The sequence below is a fragment of the Eleutherodactylus coqui genome, chromosome 7 (genome assembly GCF_035609145.1).
Source record: "Eleutherodactylus coqui strain aEleCoq1 chromosome 7, aEleCoq1.hap1, whole genome shotgun sequence".
Classification (NCBI taxonomy): domain Eukaryota; kingdom Metazoa; phylum Chordata; class Amphibia; order Anura; family Eleutherodactylidae; genus Eleutherodactylus; species Eleutherodactylus coqui.
In genome coordinates this window covers 94,017,214-94,044,549 of record NC_089843.1, presented here as the reverse complement: position 1 = coordinate 94,044,549, position 27,336 = coordinate 94,017,214, and the positions used below count along the sequence as shown (strand labels likewise).

Sequence of the window (27,336 nt, the reverse complement as noted above, 5' to 3'; positions counted from 1 at the left end):
CCAATTGAAAGCGATCAACTCACTGCAGACTCCTCCTCACTGCGAGGGGTGCAGTAAGCACTGAGGAGCAGGGGGTGTAAAGGCATCTTGTTTTTTGGATTGGTAGTGAGAATCCCACCGATCAGCAAGTAATCCCCCATCCTGTGAATAAAGGAGAACTTGTGAACTTGGTGCAACCTATTTAAAGGGAACCTATGCTGTCCTTACTGAAGGCCTCATAAAAGTAATGACAGTCATTTAGAAGGTAATGTTCAGTAGTTTTGAAAAACTTAGGGGTTTATTCACCTGGACGTTTTTTTTCGTCCGAGTATGGTCAGATTTTTAATAGGACTGAACTCATTCAAAAAACAGAACAAATTAATTTAAAGTGGTTTTATTCACATAAGAATTTTTTTCGGTCGAACGTACGGTCAGAGTAAGAAAAGGAAATGCACTCTATCTCAGTCCAACGAGAATCACCAATTTAAGTCAATGGGTGTGTTACAAAAAATGATTGCACTTGCATGATGTGAGTGTGATCGTTTTTTAACCCCTTAGTGACAGCCCTATCGTAAAACTACGTCCTGCTGTTGCAGGACGTGTATGGAGGGAGGTAGCGGCGCTATCTCCCTCCATACAGCGCGGGCATCAGCTGTTTATTACAGCTGACACTCGCGGGCAATAGCTGCGCTCGGCCGTTCGGTCGATCGCGGCTATTAACCCTTTAAATGCCGCTGTCAATTCTGACAGCGGCATTTAAATCCCCCGAACGCTGTTCGGGGGTCCCGCACGGCCCCCCCGCGGTGACATCGGGGGAGCCGTGCAGGTGTCATGGCAGCCGGGGGCCTAATGAATGGCCCCAGGGCTGCCTTAGCAGACTGCCTATCAAGCCATCCACACAGGGTGGCTTGAAAGACTGCCTGTAAAAAAACAGTATGACGTAATGCTATAGCATTACGTCATACTGCAGGAGCGATCAAAGCATCGCATGGTAAAGTCCCCCAGGGGGACTTCAAAGTAATGTAAAAAAAAAATCAATAAAGTTTTTTTAATTGTTAAAAAAAAAAATGTTATAAAAGTTTAAATCACCCCTCTTTTGCCATATCCATTATTAAAAAAACAAAATCATAAAATAAAAATATGTATTTGGTATCGCCGCGTCCGTAAAAGTCCGATCTATCAAAGTAGTGCATTATTTTTCCCACACGGTGAACGTCGTCTGAAAAAAAAAATAAAGAACGCCAGAAATACACTTTTTTAGTTACCCTGTCTCCCAGAAAAAATGCAATAAAAAGCGATCAAAAAGTCGTATGTATTGCAAATTGATACTATCAGAAACTTCAGGACAACCCGCAAAAAATGAGCCCTCGCTCAACTACGTCGACGGAAAAATAAAAAAGGTATTGCGCGCACAAAATGACCGCAGAAAAGAATTGAAAAAAATTAAATATCTTTAAAAAAAAATAAAAGTACTACAGCAAAAACAATACTATACAAGTTTGGTATCGTAGCAATCTTACCGACCCATAGAATAAAAATATCAGGTCGTTTTTGTTGCAGTTTGTGTGCTGTGGAAACAGGACGCACCGAAAGATGGTGGAATGTCGTTTTTTTTCCATTTCTCTCCGCTAAGAATTTTTTAAAAGTTTTTCGGTAACTTATATGGTACAATAAATAGTGCCATTGAAAAATATAACTCATCCCGCAAAAAACAAGCCCACATACAGCGACGTCGATGGATAAATTAAGGAGCTACGATTTTTTAAAAGGGAGTAGGAAAAAACAAAAATGGAAAGAAGCAAAAAATGTTTTTTTTTAGGTTTCTGTAGGTTGGGACATTAAAAAGCCAAAAGGTAGCCCAAATTATATTATTTAAAGGATTGAGAAAACAAATGACACTTGCGTGTGAAAAAAAGCAGAAACACGTGAAAATCCGTTTTTCACAAATCCCAATCACACCCACCTGTGAGCTTGTTTCTGGATGTTTCTACAGCTCCCATTAAGAGATGAGTCCAGATTATCCATGAGGACCTACTAGCTCCACCCATCCACCCTGACAGCCTTGTAGCTATTACACTGCATATTTAGAAAAGTGCCAATCAGGGTGGATGGGCGGGACTAGTGGTTCCTCATGAATAATCTGGACTCTTCTTTTGCTGGGAGCTGCAGAAACAAGCTGTAAATTCTTAAAAAACACTGCAGATTATCCCATAAGTGACACACTGCTGAAATCCACATGTCTGACACTACTTTATGATGCCACAGGGAGGACAGCATAATGTAGACAGGTTTACTTTACATTATGGCTAAGTAGGCATGTCCTCACTAACAACGTATACATTTTTGTATTTGTTTACCTTTTCAGCACTCTTATGAGGCTTTTTATGCTGGAAGATGAAACCAGTGGAAGCAGAATTGTGTCTGACTGCCTCTTTCTAACTCTTGAGAAGACTGTACAAAAATGAATAGAATCTCTCCACATACACTGAGGACGATGTATCGAAACTGGTGCAAAGGAAGAGTAGAGCAGTTTCCCAAGACAACTAATCAGGTCTCTATTCACATCTTTTTTTAAAATGCCTCTAAAAAAAACCTGAGAGGTGGAATCTGATTGGTTGCCAGGAATAACTACTACATAACCTTTGGTACATCTTCTTCATTGTCACAATTAATAATCCCACTGATAGTGCATAATGAGAACCTGCAGGTCTTGTTAGGCATCCCTCACACAGGCATTTGCAGAAGCACAGTGTATTTCAATGCTGCGTTTGCTGCAGATTCAGCCCGGTTTCAGCAGCGCTGGCATAAGTTATGCCAGCATTTTGGCTGCATTTTCAGCACTGTTGAAAACGCAGCAAAGGAGGCTGAAAAAAAAATGAATACTCACCTAGCAGGTGCCGTCAGTGTCCCGGACGCTGATCCCTAGCGCTGCTCCAGGCTTCCCCTGTACTGACAAATCATCTATTGCTGGTAGCAAGGTTTGAGAACCCCGCCAGGGAGCTCTGATTGGCTGTGATTTGGTATCAAGCCAGCGACGAGAACCAATCACAGCAATCTCTTGCTGGAGGCGGTGTTCTCAAACCTTGCTTACAGCAATAGATGATCTATCAGTGCAGGGGAAGCCTGGATCAGCACTACAGATCAGCGTCCGGGACGCTAGGTGAGTATTGATTTTTTTTTCTTCATCTAGTGTTGCTAGGGCTGATTTCAGTATAGGGCTTACATGTCAAGCCCTCATCACGAAAATCGATGTGTGGTCAACGCTGCCAAAAACGAGGTACCAAGTTGTGCCACGTTTTCAGCAGTGCTGAAACTGCTGCCTATTCATTTCAATGGGCAACATAGGGCTGAAAACGGCCAAAGATAGAACATGCATCGCTGTCAAAGCGCAGTGTTGAAGACGCTGCATTTTGATGCTTGTGTGAGCAGCCCCACTGAAATGAATGGGAGCCTTGTACAGCGTTTAGCGCTGCGCTGAAAAGGCAGCGCTAAACACTGTAAAAAAAACTGTCTATGTGGGGGAGGCCTTACGGTGCTTTCACACAGGGCAGAATTATTCAGCATTCTTCACCAATATCCACAGCTTATTCCACTGCTGCAAATTCTGCACCAAAACCCACAAGTCTCATTGAGGATTTTGATGTGGAATTGTAGCCTGATTTAAGCCATTTCCATTCCATATCAAATTCCAAAAAAAGACGTGTGAATTTTGGTGTAGAATGCAGAATAATTCCACCCCTCTGAAAGCACCCAAGTAGGTATTTCCTTTTATTTGATGGATCATGTTTTGCTATAACAAATGAGTGACAAGGAAGTAGCAAGGATGGGGAATAGTTTTGTAGGCGATTCCTGGAATATTAGGTGGTGGATAATGATGAGATATACGAGGAGAAGAGCTGTGGGAATTTCTATGTAGTGGATGTGACATACAGGGCTCTACCAGCACAACAAACTAATAAAAAATGAAAATGGTGCAACTGACTGTAAGGAGACGAGATAAGGTAAGTTTTATGGGAACTGCCTAAACAATAGTTTCTCTATCTTGCCCAGAGCTTTGTGATGATGGCTTCTCCCTGCACTCCTGGTAAGGCTGGGCTCACACGGGACAGAATTGCTGCGGAATTTCCTTGCGAATTGTCCGCACAACAATTCTGCACGCGGCTCCTAATTCCGGGATTAGCCAGCAAAGTGGACGAGATTTTGCCAAAATCTCATCCACACGCTGCGGACAAGCCGTGCGGAAATGGCCATGCGGCGTGGAAAACAAAGACGCAACATGTCAAATCTTTTTTTTTTCCGCACTGGCCTCTCTATGGGGAGAGATGGCCACAGCGGAAATGGAGGCGGCGATGTCGCTTCAAAACCCAAAGCTGCTCTTTTCCAGTGTAATTCTCGCGGTTTTTTTGGTGCGACCAATCCGCGAGAATTCCATTAGAATTCGTCATGTGTGAACCCAGCCTAATGGTGAAAGAAATTGCAGCAGGTAGAGGAAGTTGCATCTGAGTGGTCAGTGACCGGTTCCTGTAATTATCTACCTGCCTCTGGAGAAGAAGTGTAGCTCAGAAAGCAGGTAAGTAGTATAGTGTATGGACATTATTGATGGTAATGTGGACATGGGAAAATACTTAGACCAGCATTACATAGAACAGTCTAAGTAACCTGTGAGCCAGCTTCAGTGCAACAAATGTAATAAGAGCTACAAGCCCCTTAAAGTGGTTGCACCAGAATCGCAAATTATGTACTACCCACTTGGATGGGGGATAATCTGCTGATCAGTGAAGGTCCTGCTTCCCCCATCTTCCTTACTGCGGGTTTACTGCACCCTCTGCAGTGAGACTGAAGTGCGCTGACACTCCATTCATTCTCAATGAAACTGCCGAAGATACCAGCAAGTGCTGAGGTATTTCCATGGGCCCCATTGAAATGAATGAAGCACCGACCACGTATGTATGGCCGGTGCTCCAATCATTTTGACGTCACTACAGGGGAAGGAGTGACCCCCTGCACTGACAGGTAGAGGGAGACACACGTCCACTGCTTTCGAGACCCCCACTGATCAGCAAGTTATCCCCTATCATCTGGACCCCTTTAATACATTTGTAGCATCTGGCTGGCACTTCTGTGTGCCAGATTGATACCTATGCCAGCTACTAGCCGGCGTAGGTTTCAGCTATAATTTGTGACAGTTTCTAGTGTAAATTATAGTAAATCTGACGGGTTGCACACGGCCACACCCACTAATGCTGAACTCCGCTAACACTTTTAATTTATGCTGTGTCCCACAGCTTTTTTTTTAATCAAAAAGTGGTAGTTTTAGCACTTAAGTCAAAACTGACGCTTTGCTGCCAGAATTTTGTCTCAATTAATATTACAAATATGCTCCATTATATTTGAGCTCCTACACGGGCGTTATGGTGGATGCTACGGTCTGGACACTAACAGTAGCGCTGCCTGTTCATCATCAGACTGCAGTCTGATTGTTTGTGCTCTGTACTTACAATAGCTGTTGGAGGATGGGACAGTACTGGGTAAAGGGGTGTAGTGACCACCTACCTCCAGTGTTGTTTCATCAGTGCAATGCTTGCAGGTTTGAATTTCACAAGATTAACAACTTTAAATATCATTTTTAACAATTATCCAATTACATTCGAATGGAAAGCCTTGTATGGTTTGAAGCATATTCCTCATTTGTAAATATCTTAGCTTTCAATAGTTTTAAAGGGGTTTTCTGTCAGTACAATCGGACATATGCATCGTGGTCAGAACCTGAATTGTAATAGAAAGGCATCGCTTTCATTGATATCACTGATGCGGACATCTCACTTGGTTGCCCTGACAGCGGGCCGGAGGATCAGCTGATCAGCAGGGATCCTGAGTGGTAGATCCCCACCGATCACCTATCCTGAGGATAGGTTATCACTAGTAAATGCCCAGAAATGGACTAAACATTACCATAGTGGCCACCAAATCAGTATCGATTGCTTCATTGCTGTCCTTCCCCAGATAAATGTAAGGGTGGTACAGGTTGTACTGTTTAGCGTTGTATGTGATGTTGTTCTTTTCATGGTACTGTCTCTTTAAGAGGGGGCGGTAATGGAAGACAGCTGAGCAGGAAGGGACAAGAAGTGCAGAGTGTAGAAAAAGCACCTAAGCTGTAGACGGAAGCGTGAGGGAGTCTCTCATAGTTTGTGCTGCGGTGTAGTAGTTACAGTCCTATGGATAGTGCCCTCCAGGTAACATGCCAGTGTGACCGGAACTGCGCCATGAGTCTCTGGTGTCACATCTGATAGAAGCAGTGGAGAAGGGGACTATGGCTTCCATATCGGAGCTCAGCCAGGCTCTTCCGGTCATGGAATCAGACCATCCCTATGCCCACCAATCTGCCACTGACCCAGGTGGCCAGTAGAGCCCAGAACCTACTGCCGGTGGTCCCTTAAAATGACTGTGGCAACAAAGCACTGGGCACTGTGGTAATGTGGATTTGAAGAGCGAGTTAAAATTTGTTTTAACATCTTACACTAATTAAAAATTAATTTTTAAGGATCAGCAAATCTCCTTTCAGTTGCAACGAGGAATGCAGATAAACAAAGGGCAAAAAATGGAAAACTTTTTTAGCTTAAGTATTTACAAAGGAGTAAAACCCCTTAACTTATGACCTTATGGCATCTGTCTGTATATATGGTTTATTTTACTGCTTGCATTTGATGTATTATACCCTAATAGTATTGTTATCAGGGTTTTTTTTATGTTTTAGGATGTTTAACAAACAGATTTAGTGTATGCCAGCATTAGAGCAACAAAATGTTAGAAAGGTGGAGCAGAAATCTACCTTTTAGCAACTATATTGGTTCCAGAAGGTGTGGTTGCTTGCTCAGGATCCTGGTTCACCAGACATGTAGGAAAGGAACAGCCATCCCCTAAGCTGCAGAGAAACATGAAAAGTTCATTTAATAGATAGAACATATTAAATAAAGCTAACCCAATGACTGTACTGTGGTATACTTTTCTGATTGTAACACGTGCCTGACTATTAGACATATCCAGATGTATACAGTAAAATGAAAATATTATTTCATGCTACTTAAACTTCCATGAAGGTCTAAGGAAGTAGACGATGGGCTGATCTCGCTTTTAGGGTAATGCCTTTTTTCTTTGTGTTCCAGAATATCATGTTGTCTGCAAACCTATATGTCAGGGATAGTGTTGAGGAAACCGAACCAGTGGAACCCTGTTACGGGTTGAACTTTGCTAATTGTTTGATTCCGCACAAACCCGTACCAAGCTTTTAGCAATGTTCTACTGGCTCCATTCACCCAAGACTATTCCTGAAGACTGGTGTATAACACTGTCTGAGAGTCATAGCAACCATGTATTACGTTCTCAAGAGGGCTTATGTGGATCTTAGACAGTGTTATAAACCAGTATTAGGGTTTGGATGAACTTCCAGTTCAGTTCAAACTAATTTGCACTGTACCAAACTTTTTGCAAAAGTTAACTCCTCACTAGTCAGGGAGAGACATAGGATTTCTTTTTGTGCTGTGCCTCATATTGGATCTCTGACTTTACATGCAAGCACTGTGCTTGTATAGTAGGTTTTTCCATTTCCTCTCCAGTCTCCAGTGAGGTTTCCTATCAGCATACTGAAACTGATTTATGCATTACTCTCAGCATTTCTTCCTATCCTGCACAGATTATACCGATCACTGCCAAGCAGTGAGCGAGAGAGAAAACTGTGCAGCTATGAATCGCTGCAGAGTTAGCTCCATGACAGAAAGCTGAATGCAATGTGCACATCAGGTTCAGCTTTTTCTGTTTCCCTGCCTTGAACATACAGATCAGTGCCTGGTAAGGAAAGAGAGAGAACTGTGCAGCTATGAATAGACACATAGATCTCTCGATAATCAGGCAGAGTGCTTTATGAATGCTCTGCCTGTTCATCAAACAGGTATTGCCATCTCAGTGTTTCATGGCTGACATAGGAAACACCCAAGCTGCCCGATTAGCTCCCCAGGTATTATGGAAACAACCGAGGTGGCAGCCTTACGCTGTTTCTATAAATCTAACTGAAGTCAATGGGAGTTATAGAAACAGCGTAGAATAGAGCACTACACTATTTCTGTAACTCCTTTCACATTAATGGAAGTTACAAAAGCAGCATAAGACTGCCACCTTGGCTGTTTCCGTAACACCCAGTGAGATGGTCGGGAAACAGCTGTGGGATTCTCATCTCAGCCAAGAAATGCTGAGATGGTAATGCCCCTTTCAGGAAGCAGTTAAAGGAGGTCTGGCACTGCCAAGCTACCCTGACTGCAGACTATAAGATGTGGGAACTATTTTTACAAGATTTCTTCTTGCTAAAAAAAAGAGTATATAGTCTGAAAAATACCTAAAGATATCTCACTATAAAAGCCAAGTAAGGCTTTCTAGTGAGAGAACAGAACACCTGTGAAGGGTACTTATATTGGTGGCGGGAAAAGGACTGCTGGGATACAAATTTGGCATCATTTAACAAAAAGACCCAGAAAACGATTTCTGCCAAGTTAAGTACCGTGTTTCTTGATAATAAGCCCCACCCTGATTTCCGAAAATAAGACGCTGTGCCTCTTTTGAGGCAAAAATTAATATAAGACAGTGTCTTATTTTTGGGGAAACACGGTAGCAATACATTATATATCGAAAGGAAAGACCTCTGTAAAACATCTAGTAACTTTAGTATGTATAAAAAAATTAAAATGACCTATATAGGAGGGGGTATATATTATCTGCAGTTGTTATTTCTTGCTGTCTCTTCGATCCAACAGTTCTGGGCTTTGTTTTCAGTTGTCCAAGATGGCTAACTACCTAAAGCACACTGTGGATTGCTCTCCAATTGGTCAGTGCTGATAGAGCAAGCAACTATAGCCAATCAGAGAGAAAGTTTAGTACATTGGTAGTCTAACACTATCAACAAACTGTCGAAATTAGACAATCTGCGGTCTGAAGATTGCATCGGCCACCTTGGATGGACTTGGAACCAGCGGATTGTAGGCACAGCTGACAAGAACAACTGCAAGTCATATACTCCTTCCCTTTAGTCCTGGGACAGAACTTTGTCCTGAAATCGGTGGGTCGTTTTAACTGAGGTAACACTTTAAGTCAGATTCATCAATGCAAATACAGTACTGTATATTAAAAATATAACATTCGGATACCATATGTATGAAGCCCCTTCACCACTTTTCCCTACACATGCAAATGTGTTGGGAGAAATGGGCAGGGCTTTATAGTCTAATTTACGAAAAAACAGTCCATTTTTGCATCGAGGATGCAGGCAATACATGATAAATGTACCGTTAAGGAAAACACCTTTTAGACTATGGTGGATTCATCAAGAAGAATGTCAACATGATGTGCATTCTTTAATTTATAACTACTTACTATACCTTGTAAATACAGGCAGCAGCCAGTATTTCCTCTCATCTCCGAATACTTGTCGCAGATTTTTACTAAATCCAAGACTGAAGCCATTTTTGTCTGTCCCGTGCCTGAATACTGGTGATCTGAAAGCCTCTATCAGGAACACAAATCATCGATAGTTAGAAAGAAAATGAATTTGCGGTAGAGGGTAAGACAAGCTTGTTTAGGAAATCTGTCTTAACCCTTTCCAATCCACTGTCTGACCTCTGAAGACATTATGATTTAAGGCTGTACAGCTCTGATGTTGGAAGACGTCCGTCGGGGTTCTCTTACTGTATATTGCCAGCCTCTCTGCTGTCAGAGCTTATCCAACGTGTCACCTCGTGCAGTACTGGCTTTAGCCAGCAGATAGCGCTGTTTTATAATAGCAGAAAAAGAGGAAGCCCCCTAGGAAAACCAGGATACAAATTTGATTGGAAAGGGTTAAAGACGTTGCTCATTAGCAAGAACCCCTTTCTGAATGTGGTCCTCGGGGTGAAGAGCTGATCACCCCGGGTCCTACTACCAGCTGATTCTTCCGGGGAAAGCTACTCGCTTCTACTGCAGCAGCTGCTTCTAATACAAAAATGGCTCAAATTCCACCATAATGGGAGCTGTTCTTACAAAGTAACTCTCTATTTCTGGCCCCTATAGGGAAGTCCTGAACGGGAGACCTGCTCTATGATGCCCACATACACTAACGGACAATGAACACAAATACTCTTCTTGAGACAACCCATTAAACTTCAAAAAGGTTTTCCAAATTACCATATACTTTTAAAATTGTTTTGGGCCTCTGAGCCCCCTCTATACTGGACTCTCCACCACTCTCCTGTCAGTATGAAATCGGAGGAGAGAAAAGGAGAGTCCAGTATGTGAAACGCCACACAATAACCCCTTCTATAACAATCACCTATACTATTTAGATAGTATAAGTGATTGAATAGTGTAGCATTCATTTTTTAAGAATGGAGAAACGCTGATATAGCACTAGTATGCCGAGAAAGTTTGTAGAATACAAACTTTCCAGGCCAGCGCTGTGATTGGCTGGCACTGATGATGTTTTTGGGACCTGAACCAATCAGGTCCCAATTACAGCACCTGAACAGGCAGCTAGTAACAGACTGTTTTGTGCATTTTACGCACTGTGAGGGGACTGAGATCGCAGGGGGGGTGCCAGATATAAATGTACATCACTGCTGAACAGAGTCCAGGCAGCAACAAAGTAAATTTACCGCTGGTGAATGCGAAAGGACTAAATCAGACAGAAGAAATGTGTGGCCACCAACAGTATCCCTGGCAATAACCTCTATTTGTTGAGGGTTATATCTGCCAGACCCATGGAAATCTACTGACCTCAAGTGGGTCCTATTTTAGGATACATGCACATGGGCTTTTTTTTTCCCGAAAATTGGATGGAAATAGCACACATTCTTTTAAATAGGTTTTTCAGATGAGAATAGCACATGTCAATGTGAGATCTCCAGCACACAGACGGGAGAATCTCAGGCAATATTTTTTATTCATCTGTGTGCATGTTCCGTTTTGTGGAAATATGAACTAACCTATTGAAATCAATGGGTTCTATTCTCTGCGTATTGGGCGAGCAAATACACCCATCTGAAGCTGGCCTAAGGGAGGTTTCAGACTGCGCTTAGGGTTCTGCTTTGTTGCTTCATTCATAGAGCAGGAGAGGAGAACGCCTGTAGAAGAAAGGCTCTGTCTCAGGACGGAATTGAACAGAGCCAAACAGATCCCATTAACTATAATGCAGTCCGTTCAGTTTCGGATAGCTGCCCAGTCCTGGACTAAATATAAAGTGCTGCATGCAGCTCTTTTTCTTCCAGTATTTTGATCAAAAACTGCGACAGAACCTCTAACTTGAGGTTCCAACACAGTTGTGAAACCGGCCTGAGTGTTATCAAGCAAGTAGCCAGGTAAACACTGTCAGCTGGAGGTTTTGCAGAAAGTACAAATAGCAAATAACTACATGCTGCATCAGAAACGGCGATTATATAACGTGTATTTCATAATGCTGACTGTAGTCATAGATACACACGGCGTATTCTCAAAGGAAGCATTGTTCTCCGTCAGCTGATAAAACAATTTACATTTTTGCAGGAACTTATCTGGAATACACCTGGGGCTGAGCGCCAAAGGGCTGGTAAGAGTGTTAAGTGATTCGCAGAATCTTTCATGGGAATTCTTACTTTCTAGTCTGCTTAGTTTTTCATCCCAGATCAGATACAAACATTATTAAACAATACAGACCTTGTGATATTGTACAGTGTAACAAATATGCAATATAAGAATAATCCACACAGGTACAAGCATCACGAGAAGTCAATATTTTGGTTAGGGGTACACAGTGATTTTGCTATTACACTACTATTGAACTCAATGGAGTTACAGCTTGCCGCCATTTGGATTTTTTTTACAACCGCGACATTGCAGGTATGGCAACCATGCTGGATTTGTTTGAGCAACGGAGACATCGTGGTTGCAGCAATCTGCGACCTGCACTGCAGCTCCATTGAGGTCAATGGTAGTGTAATGTTACAGTGCTACAGGGCAATCTTGGGTCGCGTGACTCCCACCCACCACAGCGGACTATATCCCTGTATAGTCCTAACCTAAAGAGCATCTCACTATGCAATAGCAACAAGTACATAACTTGGGCAGCCTCTACATTTTATTCAGCCATTTCTTAAGCCATGACTGTGATCGGACGCACAGTCAGTAAATGACACTTGTTGAAAAATTAACACAAGGCTATTTCTAAGCAATGATGAGTCTTGGCCAGGATTTTTTAAAATTCTGTCATGCTGTGTTAATGGGCCTTTATTTAGATTTCTGGACAATCTAAGTAACAACCCACATGGCCACCTTTATAACCGCAATAGCTGTATTCGCTCTACATTGCTACATAATTAGATGGAACATTGGCTCTACAGCACCAACTACTGGAAGGCAGCATTCCTGCAAGTCAATGTCAGACCTTTTAACAAGCACAATAGGTGGCGCTGTAGAGGCATTGTTCGATCTTCTATTTGCATAAATTTCCCAGAGGAGCATAGAGAGTCTTATAAGTCTCCTCACCAGGTGCTCTCCCTAAGTAGAAACTATACTCGTCCTGATCTACATAATTAGGAAGACTTCCAACTCCAAGTCGGGAGCCCAGAGAATGCTGCCTGACACTTGCTGGAGCTGTACTCAACCAATATTGATGGTTGCCTAGAAACAGCTATAAGGCCTACACAGAATTTCAGATACTTGACAAGAGGCACACTCGGTGTTTAGCATAGGCTGAGTCCAGTATGTAGCTAGCTCTTCTATTTAGGGTTTCCCTCTGAACTGCTTAAAACACCATTCAGGCGGAACCCCAAACTGCACTATGGGTTTTCATTAGTCAAATGGAGACCACTTTGGTCAATGTTTGAACAGGTTCCCATTCCTCACTTGCATTTTTGCCAGACAGAGTAACACAGTCGACTACGCTATTGGCAAAAATACAGCAAAGGAAGGAAACCTATTCAAACAGAAACCAACATTTGCATATTTGGTCTCCGTTTTATCTAAACAAAACCTCTGGTTTTCTGCATGAATGTTGTTTCCAGCGATTCCAATGGATACCCAAGACCGGAAGTCTTGGCCCATACTGAAATGCAGTGTGAACCCACCCTTAGGGCTCAGTCACACGAGCGATTTTTAAGCGCATGTATAGGCGCAATTTTAAATCGCATCTACATAGAACCCATGCTTTTCAATGGAAGCGGTCACATGTGCGATTTTTGCATGCGCTTAAAATTTGCACCTACAAAAGATAGAACATATGCGTGTCAATAGACCCGGTCACACGATTCTTTTACATACGATGTGCCATTTTATTTTATTTTTTTTAAATTGCACTTATATATGCGTGAAAAAATCACTCGTGTGACTGAGCCATTAGGGGGAAACTCTTAATTGTCTAATATAATTATAGATAAATAGGCTAATACATTTTATATAGAGAACTTTATACTAGGGTTCAACAACTCTCAGCTCACTAATAAGATAGCCTCATTGACTGTTTTTTGCTTTTAACATTCAGTCATTGGTTGCTTTTACAGGGTGCCGAATACATGAAACTAGATGCTAGATCAATTTGGAGTGTCATAGTAGTTTGCCTATAGTTATATTGTATTATGTGACAACTTGGATGTGTGATGGTGGCAGTACTGGCTGTCACTCAGATGTCCAACAAAAAAACCTAAGAATTGGTTGAATCAATATTTTTTCTGAATTTTTTCTTTCAATTCACAGACAAACGGTCATTAAATAACGTACTTAAAAGGGCTTAAACTGTCCTCCAACTTGCTGTTTGACCAATTGCAATCTGGCCTCTGACCCCACCACTCTACAGAAACTACCCTAACCAAGGTAGCTAACGATTTGTTAACTGCGAACGCCTCCAAACATTATTCTGTATTCCTTCTCTTAGACCTGTTCTCAGCCTTTGACGTGGTCGACCACACCCTCTTGCTACAAACTCTCTCCTGCCTTGGCATCACAAACTTGACCCTTTCCTGTATCTCCTCGTATCTCACTCACCAAACGTTTAGTGTGTCCCACTCTCACACATGATCGTCTCGCCTGCTTTCTGTAAGTATCCCCCAAGACTCCATACTAGGACCCCTACTCTTCTCCATCTACACCCATGGTCTAGGACTGCTCATTCAATCCCATTCAGCTTATTCAGTACCACCTTAATGCTGATGATGTTCAAATCTACCTATCTGGCCCAGATGTTACCTCTCTTCTATCCAGAATCCCAGAGTGCCTATCTGCTATATCCGCATTCTTCTCTCATATACTAAAACCTAACATGGAAAAAACTGAACTCACCGTCTTTCCCCACCTCACTATGCTTTCCCACTAGACCTATCAATCACTATCAATGGGTCAAAACTTTCACCAGTTCCACAAGTACATTGTCTCTGTGTTACATTTGACTTGCCCTCTAATTCAAACCGCACATACAAACCCTCGCCATCTCCTGCCACCTCCAGCTCAAAAACCTCTCTTGTATACAATCCTTCCTCAATCCTGAGTCAACAAAAATGCTAGTGTCCTCATCATCTCTCTTCTAGACTACTGCAACAATCTTCTCTACGGCCCCCCAATGCCCTTGCGTCTCTCCAATCCATCCTCAACTCTGCTGCCTGGCTTATCCCCTTCTTCCCAGTTACCCACCTGCCTCTCCCCTCTGTTAAAGGGGTTGTCCCGCGGCAGCAAATGGGGTTATACACTTCTGTATGGCCATATTAATGCACTTTGTAATATGCATCGTGCATTAAATATGAGCCATACAGAAGTTATACACTTACCTCCTCCGGTGCTGGATCCCCGTCTCCATGGCGTCGACTAAAGCTGCCTTCTCCTTCCATTAGACGCGCTTGCGCTGTCCGGTCTTCTGTTCTGTTGAATGGGGCCGCTCCGGCGTGCTCGCGCCGCACATGTCTTCTGCGCATGCGCAGACCAGCTCTCCGGCGCGAGCACGCCGGAGCGGCTCCATTCAACAGAACAGAAGACCGCACAGCGCAAGCGCGTCTAATGGAAGGAGAAGGCAGCGTTAGTCGGCGCCATGGAGACGAGGACGCCAGCACCGGAGGAGGTAAGTGTATAACTTCTGTATGGCTCATATTTAATGCACGATGTACATTACAAAGTGCATTAATATGGCCATACAGAAGTGTATAGACCCACTTGCTGCCGCGGGACAACCCCTTTAATCCATTCACTGGTTGCCTATTACCCAGAGAATCCAATTCAAGTTACTATCAATGACATACAAAGCTGTCCATAACCCTCCATACACATGTGACTAATCTCCTGATACCTGCCCACTCGTAACCTCGGGTCCTTACGAGACCTCTTCCACTATTCAACCAAAGTGTGCTCCTAACATAATTGTCTTCAGGATTTCTCCTGTGTGTCAACTATACCCTGGAACTCGCTACCTCAACCCATCAGCCTCACTACCACCTGGGAAAGCTCCAAAAGGAACCTCAAAAACCCACCTCTACACACAAGACTACAACCTACAGTAACACTGGTGCCACCACAAGATCAATACCTTCTACCCTCACCTATTGTCTCCTCCCCTTGGCATATATCTATATTACTCTCAAGCTTGGCCCTAACAACCAATCAGGTTGAATTAGACAACCCAAACAAGCAATCAGGTTGAATCAGATAACCGAAACAACCAATCAGGTTGCTGGAATTGTGAATCAGAACCAATGAGGTTGCTGGAATAGCTCCATAGTACAGAGCTTGAGAATAAGAGGCTAATATGCCTTCCCTTGCCCTGTACACTGTAAGCCCTTGCAGGAAGGGTCCTCGCTTTCTCTATATCAATTTGTTAGTCAATCAGGGGACGATTACTGTTTACCTTCCTGTTTTTAAGTAATGTGGTTATATATGTAAACTCATTGTCCATACAAAATTAGGCACCTACAAGAAGTTGTCAGAATTGAAACTTTCTGTCAGGACAGGCGGTTCTCTGGGGCTCCGTGTCCTCACCGCTCGTCCTGTCACCCAGGCTGCTGGGGTACGGTGCAGGGGAGTCTCGGTCCTTGTGACCTCCCCTGGCCACTGGAGTCCCGGACGCCGGCTCCGGGCGTGCGCTCCCGTGCTCAGGGGGCGGCGCCTGGGTAATCGGCTTGCTGGGGACGCAGCAGATGCCGTCCCTATTGCCATGACACCCTGATTAGCATGCTCTGCACTTGGTGCTGGATGTCTGGTTCTCTGCACTCGCTGCCTTATGTCTGGGTCTTGCTGCTGTCAGTCTCCCACCCCCAATCAGCTGCTGGGGTGGGAGTTCTGACAGCATTTAAACTGCTCAGTTCCTTATGAAGATTGCCAGTGTTTGCCTTGTCTCCAACTTGCAGCCGCATACTTTCTTATTTGATTACCTACTTTGACACGCTGCATGGACTTGACTACCCTTCTGTACCGTGCTCCTTCTCGTTGCCGACCCGGATAGCCAGACCTTGTGTCGTTTGTTTCTGTGTTTGTCTGTAAGTCTGACTCCAGCCCCGTCTCCCTAGTCAGGCTATGGACTGTCGGCCAGTTGTCGCCCTAGGGCTTAGCCTAGGGGGGCAATAGGTAGGGACAGGGGTTGCAGGCAGATTTCAGGGACTTCCAAATACTTGGACCCCAGTTCCCTGACACTTTCTCCGTATGATTGTAACGTTGATATAAGTAAGTGATTACAATATCAGAGCAAAGGAAGAATTTAATGTGGAAACACTTGCATGGAGGCATACAGGTTCCATATGGTACCCTGCGGCATATGAACCCACATTTGCTGTCACTGGGCCTATGGATTGTGCAAATCTGTAGGCTGTCGAAGATTAAGTCCCAGTTGGTCCCATACATGTTCTATTGGCAATGGGGCAGGATACGGATGTGGGGCAATGTTGTGGGGACATTCCTGTGACCCCCTTGTGTGTGCGGCTAAGCATTATCCTGATGGAAAATACCTCTTGGAAGCCTCCATGAGAGGAACACATGCGGCTTCAAGATGTCCTGAACATATCGCTGAGCTGTCATTGTCCCTCGTATCACTACTAGGGGTGACTGACTGTCATATGTGGTGGCCCCCCCAGACCATCACACCAGTAGTGGGGGCAGTGTGCTACTCCACAGGAAAAGCAAGATTGAGACGCTCATCTCTAAGTCTCGAGACACGAAAACGGAGCTTGTTGTCTCTGAAAACAACCTGGTTACACTCTAACGCAGTGCAGTTTCATTATTCATGACACCACTACAAACGGAGACGACAGTGGGTGTCAAAGGCACTACATGTAATGGACACAGTGAGACCAAATGTCCTTTAGCCAAGTTCCTGGAAATGGTTCCGACTAACAATGGTGTCACCTGCCTCTGGATGGTGGACAACCTAACAGTTGGAGTTGCTCATGCTTGTCGGATGATCCTCTCTACATCTAGTCTATTGAGGGGGTCATGACCCGGTCACCTTGCCTTGAGTATGTGCCCTCACACATCCACTGGTCCCAACACCTCCTAACAGTCTGGTCAGAACGGCCCAGGTGGCAGGCAATTCTACGATACGACATCCAGCTTATTGCATTCCAATAATGTGCCTTCTCTCTAACTCTATTAACTGGGCAAAATCTCTTCTCTGCGTCGTAGAGGCGTCTAGTGGTTAACAAGCTCTACACAAGTGGAAAAAGAACTCCACTACACACAACTAGCCTCTGAGAGCCTTATTTATAGGCCAATGGAACCATTTTTAGGGCCTCATGTGGCAAGAGCGTTCACCTAATCACATCCTAATTATGTGCATATCTGACTGAGATGTAACTGCATGCCGAGTTGTGCAGCAAAATGACAACTCCTCCTAGGTGCTTGATTATTGGAGGTAAAGAGTGTAGTAATATTTTCAGCTACATGTAGTGCAATGGTATTTAACCTTATTACCCAGTTGTACAGCACATTGAAATTAATGTTGCTCTATAAATAATAATAATAATAATTAACTTTTATCACCTATCTACAGAATAGGTGCTAAAAGCCTGATCGGTGCTGACCATCTGAATGGGGGTTTCATGTCCTTCTGAGTGCCAATCCATTCACCTTCAGTGGGATTGCACAGATAAACGAGGGTAAAGAAAAAGATTCCCGCGCTCCGGAGTCCAGAGAAAACAGTCGTGCACCCGTATCATATGAGTTAAATTTTAAGGCAACGCATTTTGGCAATCTTCACTTGCCTTTCTCAAGCATATAGCATCTAAAATACACAAATTATATCAGGACACGAGGTCTGCATATACAGATTGTGCAGGTACCGACATGTTGGCAGTATGAGATTTCTTAGTTTTTAGTCTTAATAAGGAATAATGCTGAATGCTGTACAATATTTTGCTTCTTCACCAGCAATAGTCTAGCAGTGTAATATGTAGCATCACAGCTCAGTTCCATCCATACATTTTGAACCCTTTCATCACAGGCAGCTGAGTCATGCGATTACAGTCAACCAGTCCAGACAACAAGTTTTGTTTTCTCTGGACTCCGGAGCGTGGGGATCTTTTTCTTTACCGAGTGGATCTGCTTCAGCCCCCAGTGGGTTGCCTTCCCCAGGACGACTCTCCAGGGATCTGGATTGGGAGCCAGAGATATATGTTTTAAGAGATCGTGGATCTGGGTTTCTCTACCCAGAGAAGTCCACCGAGCACCAGGTGAGTGTACACCTTTCATTCACCTTTGTTATATATCATTTTCTGGCTACAGAAGTGCTTATCTATTTTTGTTTGTTTACAGATAACCGAGCACTTGTACTTGGCCACTTCCATCAGCCGCAATGAACCGAATGGAACAGCGCCACGCATGCACAACGGCCGCTCCATTCATTCTGATATCACTGCGGGCAAGTGCAGTGACCCTACAGTGACTTAAGAAAGGGGAATGGGGCATACATTCTCGGTATCAGCATGGGTTTTAGCAGTGAGACCTCCAACGATCAGACTTTTATCACCAAGTCAAGCAATACCAGTACGTCAATTGAAACCAGGATAGCAATGGCAGTACACAGGCAGATAGGAAAGAACTTACCCAGTGTTGAGCGGTTTTTACAAACAAGCCAACAATGATAACCAAACAGGGAGGACAAACTAACGGAGAACATGGCAGCAGCGAAAAACAAGAACATAATGTGGAATTTGGCTTGCGTGTCAGGCAGACCATTCTGCAGGGAGAAATAAAAAGGAACGGTCACACAGAGAACGGGCAGAATAAAAATACATTATCTATTAGAGGTTCTGACCTTTCAGATTTCAGAGCGGGCAGAAGAGAAGCCGCTGAGCAGTGAAAGGTCATCATTTGCAAACGGTACATTTGATTCAAGGTCTCCAATTAGGACAGTCTACATAGTTTCTTTTATAGCAAATAAAACTTATAAGAAGATGGAAATATACATTGTCACTCCGCTAAATGAAACGTACTAAATAATTTGTGCAGTAATTTTTTTTTTCATTTGCATACTATATGATTTTAGAGCGGAACCAAAGAATGAATGAGTGCCAAATCCATGTCCCATACCCCCAATAATAAGTGTCAGGCACAAGAGGAACTGGACGTGTCCCACTGACACTGAGCAGCAGAAACCACTTCATGTGATCAGTGGATCCACATTGGGAACCCTCTCCATCAAACATTTTTACATCAGGCAAAATAATAATGTCTACAGTAATGGACACCATAAGTGAAAAGGATTGTAGAATATGCAAGCTCCTTATCTGGTTCTGAGTCCATCCAGATACAATTACATACTTATGTGTAAATTACATTATGCGATGTACTTTTAGGTTACAGATTTTTCAGAATCAAGAATTATAGCAAAACTCCCCCAAAAATTATTAGTACAAAAGCATATCTATATAACATAGTCTCTACATTGCCATCGCCAGAAGTACAGAAGACCCTTTCCTTTTGCATTACCTGAGCTATAAACAACAAGCAATGCGGTTGAAGAAATTATAAAAAAACAACTTACTGTCCAAAACTTGATGAAATACTGCAAATCTGTGGCAACGATAAAAAGGCAATAGAATAATGAATAGGCCAAAAAGAGCAAAAAGAACTTGTAATTGGAGAATCCGACACAGTTGTTTACCCTACAAAAGAATAAAGCACAGATGTAAATAATCAAATTATGTTATTTAGAAAATTATTTTAAAAATTAAAATATTATTAGATTTTTTTTTTTTTACTAAGAATCACCACAAAATGCATTAATAACACCGGGACAATAATAGGAAAATTGAACAGAAAGGCTCCTAAAAGACTTGAATATCTCTTAAAGTAACACTACACCTAAAAAATGACTGATAAAAGTAAACAAGAAATACAGTCGTCATCACTGTTTGTCATCTTGTAGTCTTTCCGGTAAGATACTGAAACAAAGAGTCTTGTTAAAAAAATTGTGGTTATTACAGAGGTTACTGTATTGCTTCTATGCTCCATTTCTGGTTGGAGATAGCTGAAGGGGTGGATTTAGAAAAGGGGCAAGGGGTAATGTTTTTGTCCTATTGTAGACGACCGGGGAGGAAATAGGAGGAAGGTCTCATGCCTATGGCAGGGTCGGATTCCGACTGCAAAATCTTGCAGCGGAATTAGACCCAGCGCCCCACAGAGACTCCATACTCACCTCTACAGATCCACCGCAAGCATCTTGGCCTGCAAACATTGGCTGTGATGCGGATTCTCGCGGTATTTAGACAGTGCTCACTGCGCAGAATATCGCAGGACGGACAGCTTCCATTGACTGCAATGGAAGCCGTCTGTGCGATTTTCTGCACAGAATAGAACATGCTGTGATTCTCCCCAAGGAGCGGGAAATCGCAGTTGATTTCTGCTTGTGGGCAGGGGAGAATCATTTACTATTGCATGGAACGTCATTGATGCGGAATTCGCAGCGGGCATCTGGCTGTGAATTCCGTAACGATAATCCGTCCGTGGGCATTATCCCTAAGGGACATGACTGCACTCCAGAGACACACAGATAATATATTTATATTATATGTATCTCAGTTTTGATTAATGAAGGGCAAAATCCCTGCAGCAGTCTGTCTGTACATGGTTATCTTTTCCTTCTGGAGAAGACTCTGGCTTTGGCTTATATTCCCAGTCACTGTTACTAGGTGTTTCAGAAAGTCTGGCACTGACTTGCAGGAATGCTGCCTTCCAATAGGTGGTGCTGTAGAGACATTGTTCGATCTTCTCATTTGCATAAATTTCCCAGAGGAGCATACATGGTCTTATAAGTCTCTTCACACATTCTAGGTTGTCTCCCTAAGGGCACACTTTGAGCTTCCAACCTCAGTTTTAATTGTAAAAGAGACAAACTAGGATCAAAGAAAAGAGGAGATTAGATACATATATTTTTATTTTTTTTTGTATTTTTGGTGTTGAGTGCTCCTTAACTGTCACAGAGTACGTCTTGTTTTTCTAGACTTCCACTAGAAAATCTGATCTTCGTTCTTTGGAGCTCTGTTAAATACCATGATTCAGCAACAGCAAGATCAGTCTAAAGACATAAACATATCCTAATTAAGTTAGCTGAAGTTTGGGAATTATGTTTTATTATAGAGACACAGTGATGTTCCAGTTCAGTTATGACAGCAATTTATAGCAAACCACTTTGGTTGTTACTTGTGAATTAGCATCTCAGAGACTGAGGAACTAGATATGAGTTCAGCTTAGCAGTGCCATGGTAAAATAGTAATAGCTGTCTGTTGTGCCAAAGATTTAGGTTGACCATACACACACTTGTATGTATGCTGGCCAAACCAGCTGATTTTGGTGCTTCTGGCTAATCATCTAAAATGCAAAGGGACCTCACAATTCGCCCCTGAAGGCAGGTGTTGGAGGAGAAAAGGATCCCTAAGTTGGATTTCAATGATCTTTTTTGTTACTGGTTTTCTCCACTTTCTGCATTCAGAACATATGCACGCTCGGCCAAGCCAAGTAAGTAAGTTACAAGCAAGATAGCTGGTGCCAGAATGAGTGTTCAGTCGAAAGCTATCTAATGTGTATGGGCAGTCTTACTTCCTGCTTAGTCATCAGATCCACAGGGGTTTTCTGGTTTTATGTAAATAAAGCTTATAAAACTTACCCATTTAATGAAATCAGTATCAATTACAGGTTTTACATGACATCATAGTTACAAAACTAAGTTTTAAAAAATTACAGAAAAAAAATAAAATAAAATTACATATACATATAAAAAAAACAACCCTCCATCCCCCTTCCCGCTGGCGCCACCAAAACAGTTGTCATATGCACCCTGTAATCCAAAACTATACAGATTATAAATCAATAATTTATAACTGGACAACCCCTTTGAAAATGAGTAGGAAAGAGCCAGGAGATGAAGTGCTGTGGAGACTTCAGAACAACATCGGGTTCAACTTCAAGCATTGTGGGAAAGAGCCACTAGATTAAGAGCTGCAGAGAACTTGGAACAGCATGAGACCAGAATTCAAAAAAGAGGGGAAGAACAAGGACATCAAGGGCTGCAGAGACCTCAGAACAGCACAAGGCAATAATTCAAAAAGAGATGGAAAGAGCTAGGACATCAAAGGATACCCGGGCAACACTGGGTAAATCAGCTAGTTATACATAAATGTATTGATCCCGGGCAGCCACACGCCCTCCTGGCAAGACACACCACCTTTTCAAGAAACTGTTGGATGGTGGCACAAACCACCAAAAGTGTCCACATTTTTGAGCAAGCAAGTCTTGCACACAAAATTTTGTGAGTTTTCTATGCCTGAAACTTTTTAGATATGTCACTTACTGTTTCCAGTGTAGCCGCCCCATCTCTCCAAACCCTACGGCTGTGTGTATACTAATAGCCAATAATAAGGCTGTGAGTAAAAGAGCCCTTTCGATTGACTAAAGAAGTGTTCCACCTGAACTGTTTTATCCTCCTCTCCTTTGCCTAAGAATTGTGTCACAGTGCCCCTCTCTGTGCCTTCAGTCTCAAGCATAAAAACATGTATAAGGGCTCCTGTCCATGGACGACTGTGCACTGTGTTACCTGCGGTGATAATCCGGCCGCGAGTAACGCAGTGGAAAGCGCAGCCCCCTGCCCATGAGTGGAGAATCAGATAGGCTCACCGCAGAGAACGGTCAGTTCTCTCCCCTGTTCCCTGGCAGTGGAATATCGCTAGCGATATTTGGCCTCGCCCATGGACAGGGGGCCTAAGACTGTTTTGAAAGTTATTTGCAAACTCTGGCATGAAGGGGGGGTTAGGGATGGGGCGCTGGGTCATTGTCAAGTCCCCTTCCTTCAGTAATACCGACCTAGTGGCTGAAAACTTGCCCTGATCATGTCCTGTAAACATAAGTGTAAGGCTAATTAGAAGACAGAGCTCTGCTACAGTAAACAAGCCATGAAGCTGTGTGAGCAGATTTTTTTTTCACCTAAATTCCCCAGAAAACTAGGCTCTACCATAAATATCTGATCGGTAAAGGTCTGGCTATTGGGAAAAAACGGGCCACAATATATAGCGCACCTTTTGGGCATTTTCTAGATATTTGTGTAATTGCTGGGAAAATAGTGGCTCACCCTCTACTAATCATACATTGATGGTATACACTAAAGGGCTACTTTATTAGAAACACCCATCTGGTAGTACACTGAACCTCCTTTGGCCTTCAGAACGGCAGCAGTTCATCATGGCATAGATTCCACTAGGTGTTGAAATCATTCTGCAGGAATACTGGCCCACGCGGACAGGAAGCTTCTTGCAGATGCCACAAATTACATTGATGTTCTGAACAGCTGACAGGAAGGGTTCAATGTTTCATGCTGTTTACGCCAAATTCTGACTCTCAGTGATCCAATTTTTGTACTTTTTTGCCCACGGGAGTTTCACATCTCCTTTTCTCTTAGGCATCAGTGGTCATCTACTCTTATAGCTCATCTGTGCCTAGGAATGACTTACTAGATTGAACACTTTATTTGGAGGACCAGCATTGTATTCAATTGCAATTTCCTCGACTGTGCACAGCCTGTTCGTCAGAACGATTCTTGACATCTTCCTTGGACTCCTTTCGTCAATGAATTGTGTCCACATGATCCCGTCTCGGGGAAAGTTTTTCCTTGATCACACCGCTTTCAGTATACTCTCCACAAAACCCCACAAAGCCGGCAGTGGAATCCTTGCCCTAGTCTAGTAATGATGACCAGGCCTCGCTCTAATGGGGATTCACACCGAATTCACACTGATCCACGGAAAACTTGTTGACTTGATCTTATGCTGCACTCCTGATTCATTAGTCTAATACAGGGAAGCTCCAATTGTGAAAGGGCCTGTGAGTGGCCATTCAGCTTATGCAAGAGATATGGTGTTAATGTTAGTAGCGCATACAACCCCCCATTAGAGCTTTCGGGGGTTATTTTGGATCTGAAGATTCTGAATCTCACAGTTTGCTAAACAGGGAAAGAACATGTAACGCACCGACGAGCCTCCGACAGGCAGAGAATTTCAGCACGAACACACCAAGTGACATTCAGTGTACTGGAAACAATTTCGATGGTGGAGTGGATGCATAGCAACACAGTGCTAACCTAACATTACATGTTATAAGATAAAAGGACCTCGGCGCTGATTGTTGATAGTGTCTAAAGGCAGCATAATCCTAGAGGGGACAGGCAGAAGTTATTCCAAATCTATCACAATGGTGCCCCCTATGTGATACAGGGTTGACTACGGAAAAGTAGTCTGACACCAAAGTCTTATGAAAGCGGTCTAAAAAAACAACCTGTCTTTGTTGCCCATAGCAACCAATCACAGTGTAGCTTTCAGTACTTAAACTGCTGGGGTAAAATGAAAGCTGCGCTGTGATTGGTTGCTAGGGGCAACACTGACAGATTTTCTTTTACACAGCTTTCATAAGAGTGTGGTGCCGGGGTACTTTTCTGTGGCGCACCTTGTAGATTTGCCGCATCTTGATAAGATACTTTTTTGCTTACTTATGCCACGCTTATGGTACATGTCGCTTCTGGTACATGTCGTTAATAAATCTCCACTTAGCCACGCTCTCTTTTCTAGACCGTTTTCAAAATGGTCTAGTGAGGCGTAAAAGGCGTCTAAAGTAAACCGGTGCACCACACGCATGCCAGAATTTGGGCACATTTGGCACAGTAGATCCCCACATTGCTTTTTCTTTATGACATTTGTTGTTGGCGGGGCAGCCTGCCAACGTCTGAAGGCAGCAACACAGAAGCTTAATATCATTCTTTTCTGCTTTATGTTTTGAACTGGATGCTAATTACCGCATATGCCAACTTCAAGAATAAACATAATAAGCTCGTCTCAGTGAACTGCGGCTCAGATTCAGCCAAAGACATTATTTTCCTTGTGACTCACATGATAGAACTCATGTACCATCGGACTGTGAGAATCACAGTAATCACCCTGTTGTCTTCATCTTATTCTCACAAGGCGTGAAAAGCTCCTTGTTTTCATTTCCATATTATTAGAATTTGTGCATATCTCATATACAGTTAGAGCACTGTCATGTCAGATGAACACATACTAAAGAGCCTGTTCAGACCTCATTATTGGCTCTACCAGGGGTCCCGTTGAGGTTTCTGTTTAAAATGCCAAAAAATGGCACCCCCCAACAGAACCTCAACAGAATCCATTTTGGTCTTTAATGAAAACTGCTGTAAAGGAGACCAATACGCCTGCGTTTTGGTAGGTTTCTGTACATTTGCAGCATTTTGTTTGAAATTAATAAAAACATGCCCAAATAGAGGTCTATTGGTCTCCATTTCAGCATTTTTTTTTTTATTACTGGTCAAAATATGTTCCGTCCAGGACTGCAGATTCTGGGATTTTAAATGGACGGGACTCATGGACAGACCCAATAATGAGGTCTAAACAGAGCCAAATTTGTAATATAACCTTATTTGATAAATAAGTCAAAGAAGTACTGATTCAATGAAAAGATCACCAATTAGGCCCTAGCCATCACTACACATCGAAAGTCATATGGTTCGTCATCACTACCAAATTGGGTACATACCAAGGACAGTGGTGGTCCATTTTCAGAATACACCTAATAAAAACAAAAAAAGCAACTGAGAAAATGACAACTGAACCAGAACTGTCTAAATAAAACCCATTAACCCTTTCCAATCCACTGTCTGACCTCTGAAGACATTATTATTTAAGGTTGTATAGTTCTGATGTAGGAAGACGTCCGTCCGGGTTCTCATACTGTATATTGCCAGCCTCTCTGTTGTCAGAGCCTATCCAACGTATCACCTCATGCAGTACTGGCTTTAGCCAGCAGAAAAATAGTAAGCCCCCTAGGAAAACGAGGATACAAATTGGATTGGAAAGGGTTAAGGGTGCGTACACACTTGGCAGAAGTAAAGCGAATTTGCAACCTAGAGAGGTTTTCCCAGGCATATACAGGGTTATTCAAAAAGAAGGAACAGATTCAGGGCTTTAATTACTACAAAAGACAGGTACATAATCCATACGTCAATAAAAAGAGGAAGGTTCAAAGTTTTTATGGCACACCGGTAAGTCCCATTTTCTACCGCACCACAGCTTCATTTCTTGTTTATAGGAAAATGGTGACACCTCAGGAGAAATCGTTTTGTGTGCTTATGTTTGCTGAGTGTGAATACATTGTTTAAGTACAATATGAAATTAGGCGTTGATTCCAAAAACAGTTATGGACTACCGGTTTGAATAATTCTTTTTGAATAACCCTGTACGTTTGATGACCTATCCTCTTAATAGGTCATCAGCAATTGATCACAGAGGATCTATCAATCTCTGGCCTGTTGTCAGTGCAACAGCGCCGGAAGTCGTCAACGGGGTCAGAGCAGAAAGTCTCAAAAGTGGCTTCACTCCCACTGAAATCAATGGGAGCTAACCCGTCTATTACACTTTCAGCTCCGCAGTGGGGTCAGAGCAGGAAGCCTCAAAGGCAGCTTCACTCCCATCAATGACATACAACCCCGCAGTGCTGAGAATGGCCCAGACAAAATTAAATGAATGGTGTAAAATGTTAGTTTTCTACAAAATCTTTCATAGAGCGGATCTTTATTCATCGAACGGAGGAACTGATAGATCAGATAATCCCATCACCTAAGGACTTTAATGCTATACACCAGATCTGGACAGAATCTAAAGACTAAAAACTAACTAATGACCTTAAAAAGGCAACAGAAAATCAGATTGTAGCCTACCACCCCATGTAGATGAGATATCAAACATGCTATGCTTATTTGCAATCCTATAAAACACCACAGATACATTGGGGTACATTTATCAAGGCTGGTGCAAAGTACAAGTGGCATGGCCACCCATGGCAGCCAATTAG

The 27,336-nt window shown here is 42.9% G+C and overlaps 1 protein-coding gene across 2 annotated transcripts in view; it reads right to left on the bottom strand.

The window, feature by feature from the left end:
* The window catches only part of ZDHHC2 (zinc finger DHHC-type palmitoyltransferase 2), a 94,656-nt gene that overhangs the window by 13,507 nt on the left and 53,813 nt on the right, over positions 1-27,336 (bottom strand). For both annotated transcript variants that reach the window (XM_066573381.1, XM_066573380.1), the window contains exons 6-10: positions 26,023-26,055; positions 19,976-20,096; positions 19,036-19,168; positions 9,402-9,528; positions 6,809-6,901 (exon numbers count right to left, since the gene is read on the bottom strand). In XM_066573381.1, coding sequence (XP_066429478.1) covers positions 6,809-6,901; positions 9,402-9,528; positions 19,036-19,168; positions 19,976-20,096; positions 26,023-26,055 — 507 coding nt within the window. The remainder of the gene's footprint in view (positions 1-6,808; positions 6,902-9,401; positions 9,529-19,035; positions 19,169-19,975; positions 20,097-26,022; positions 26,056-27,336) is intronic.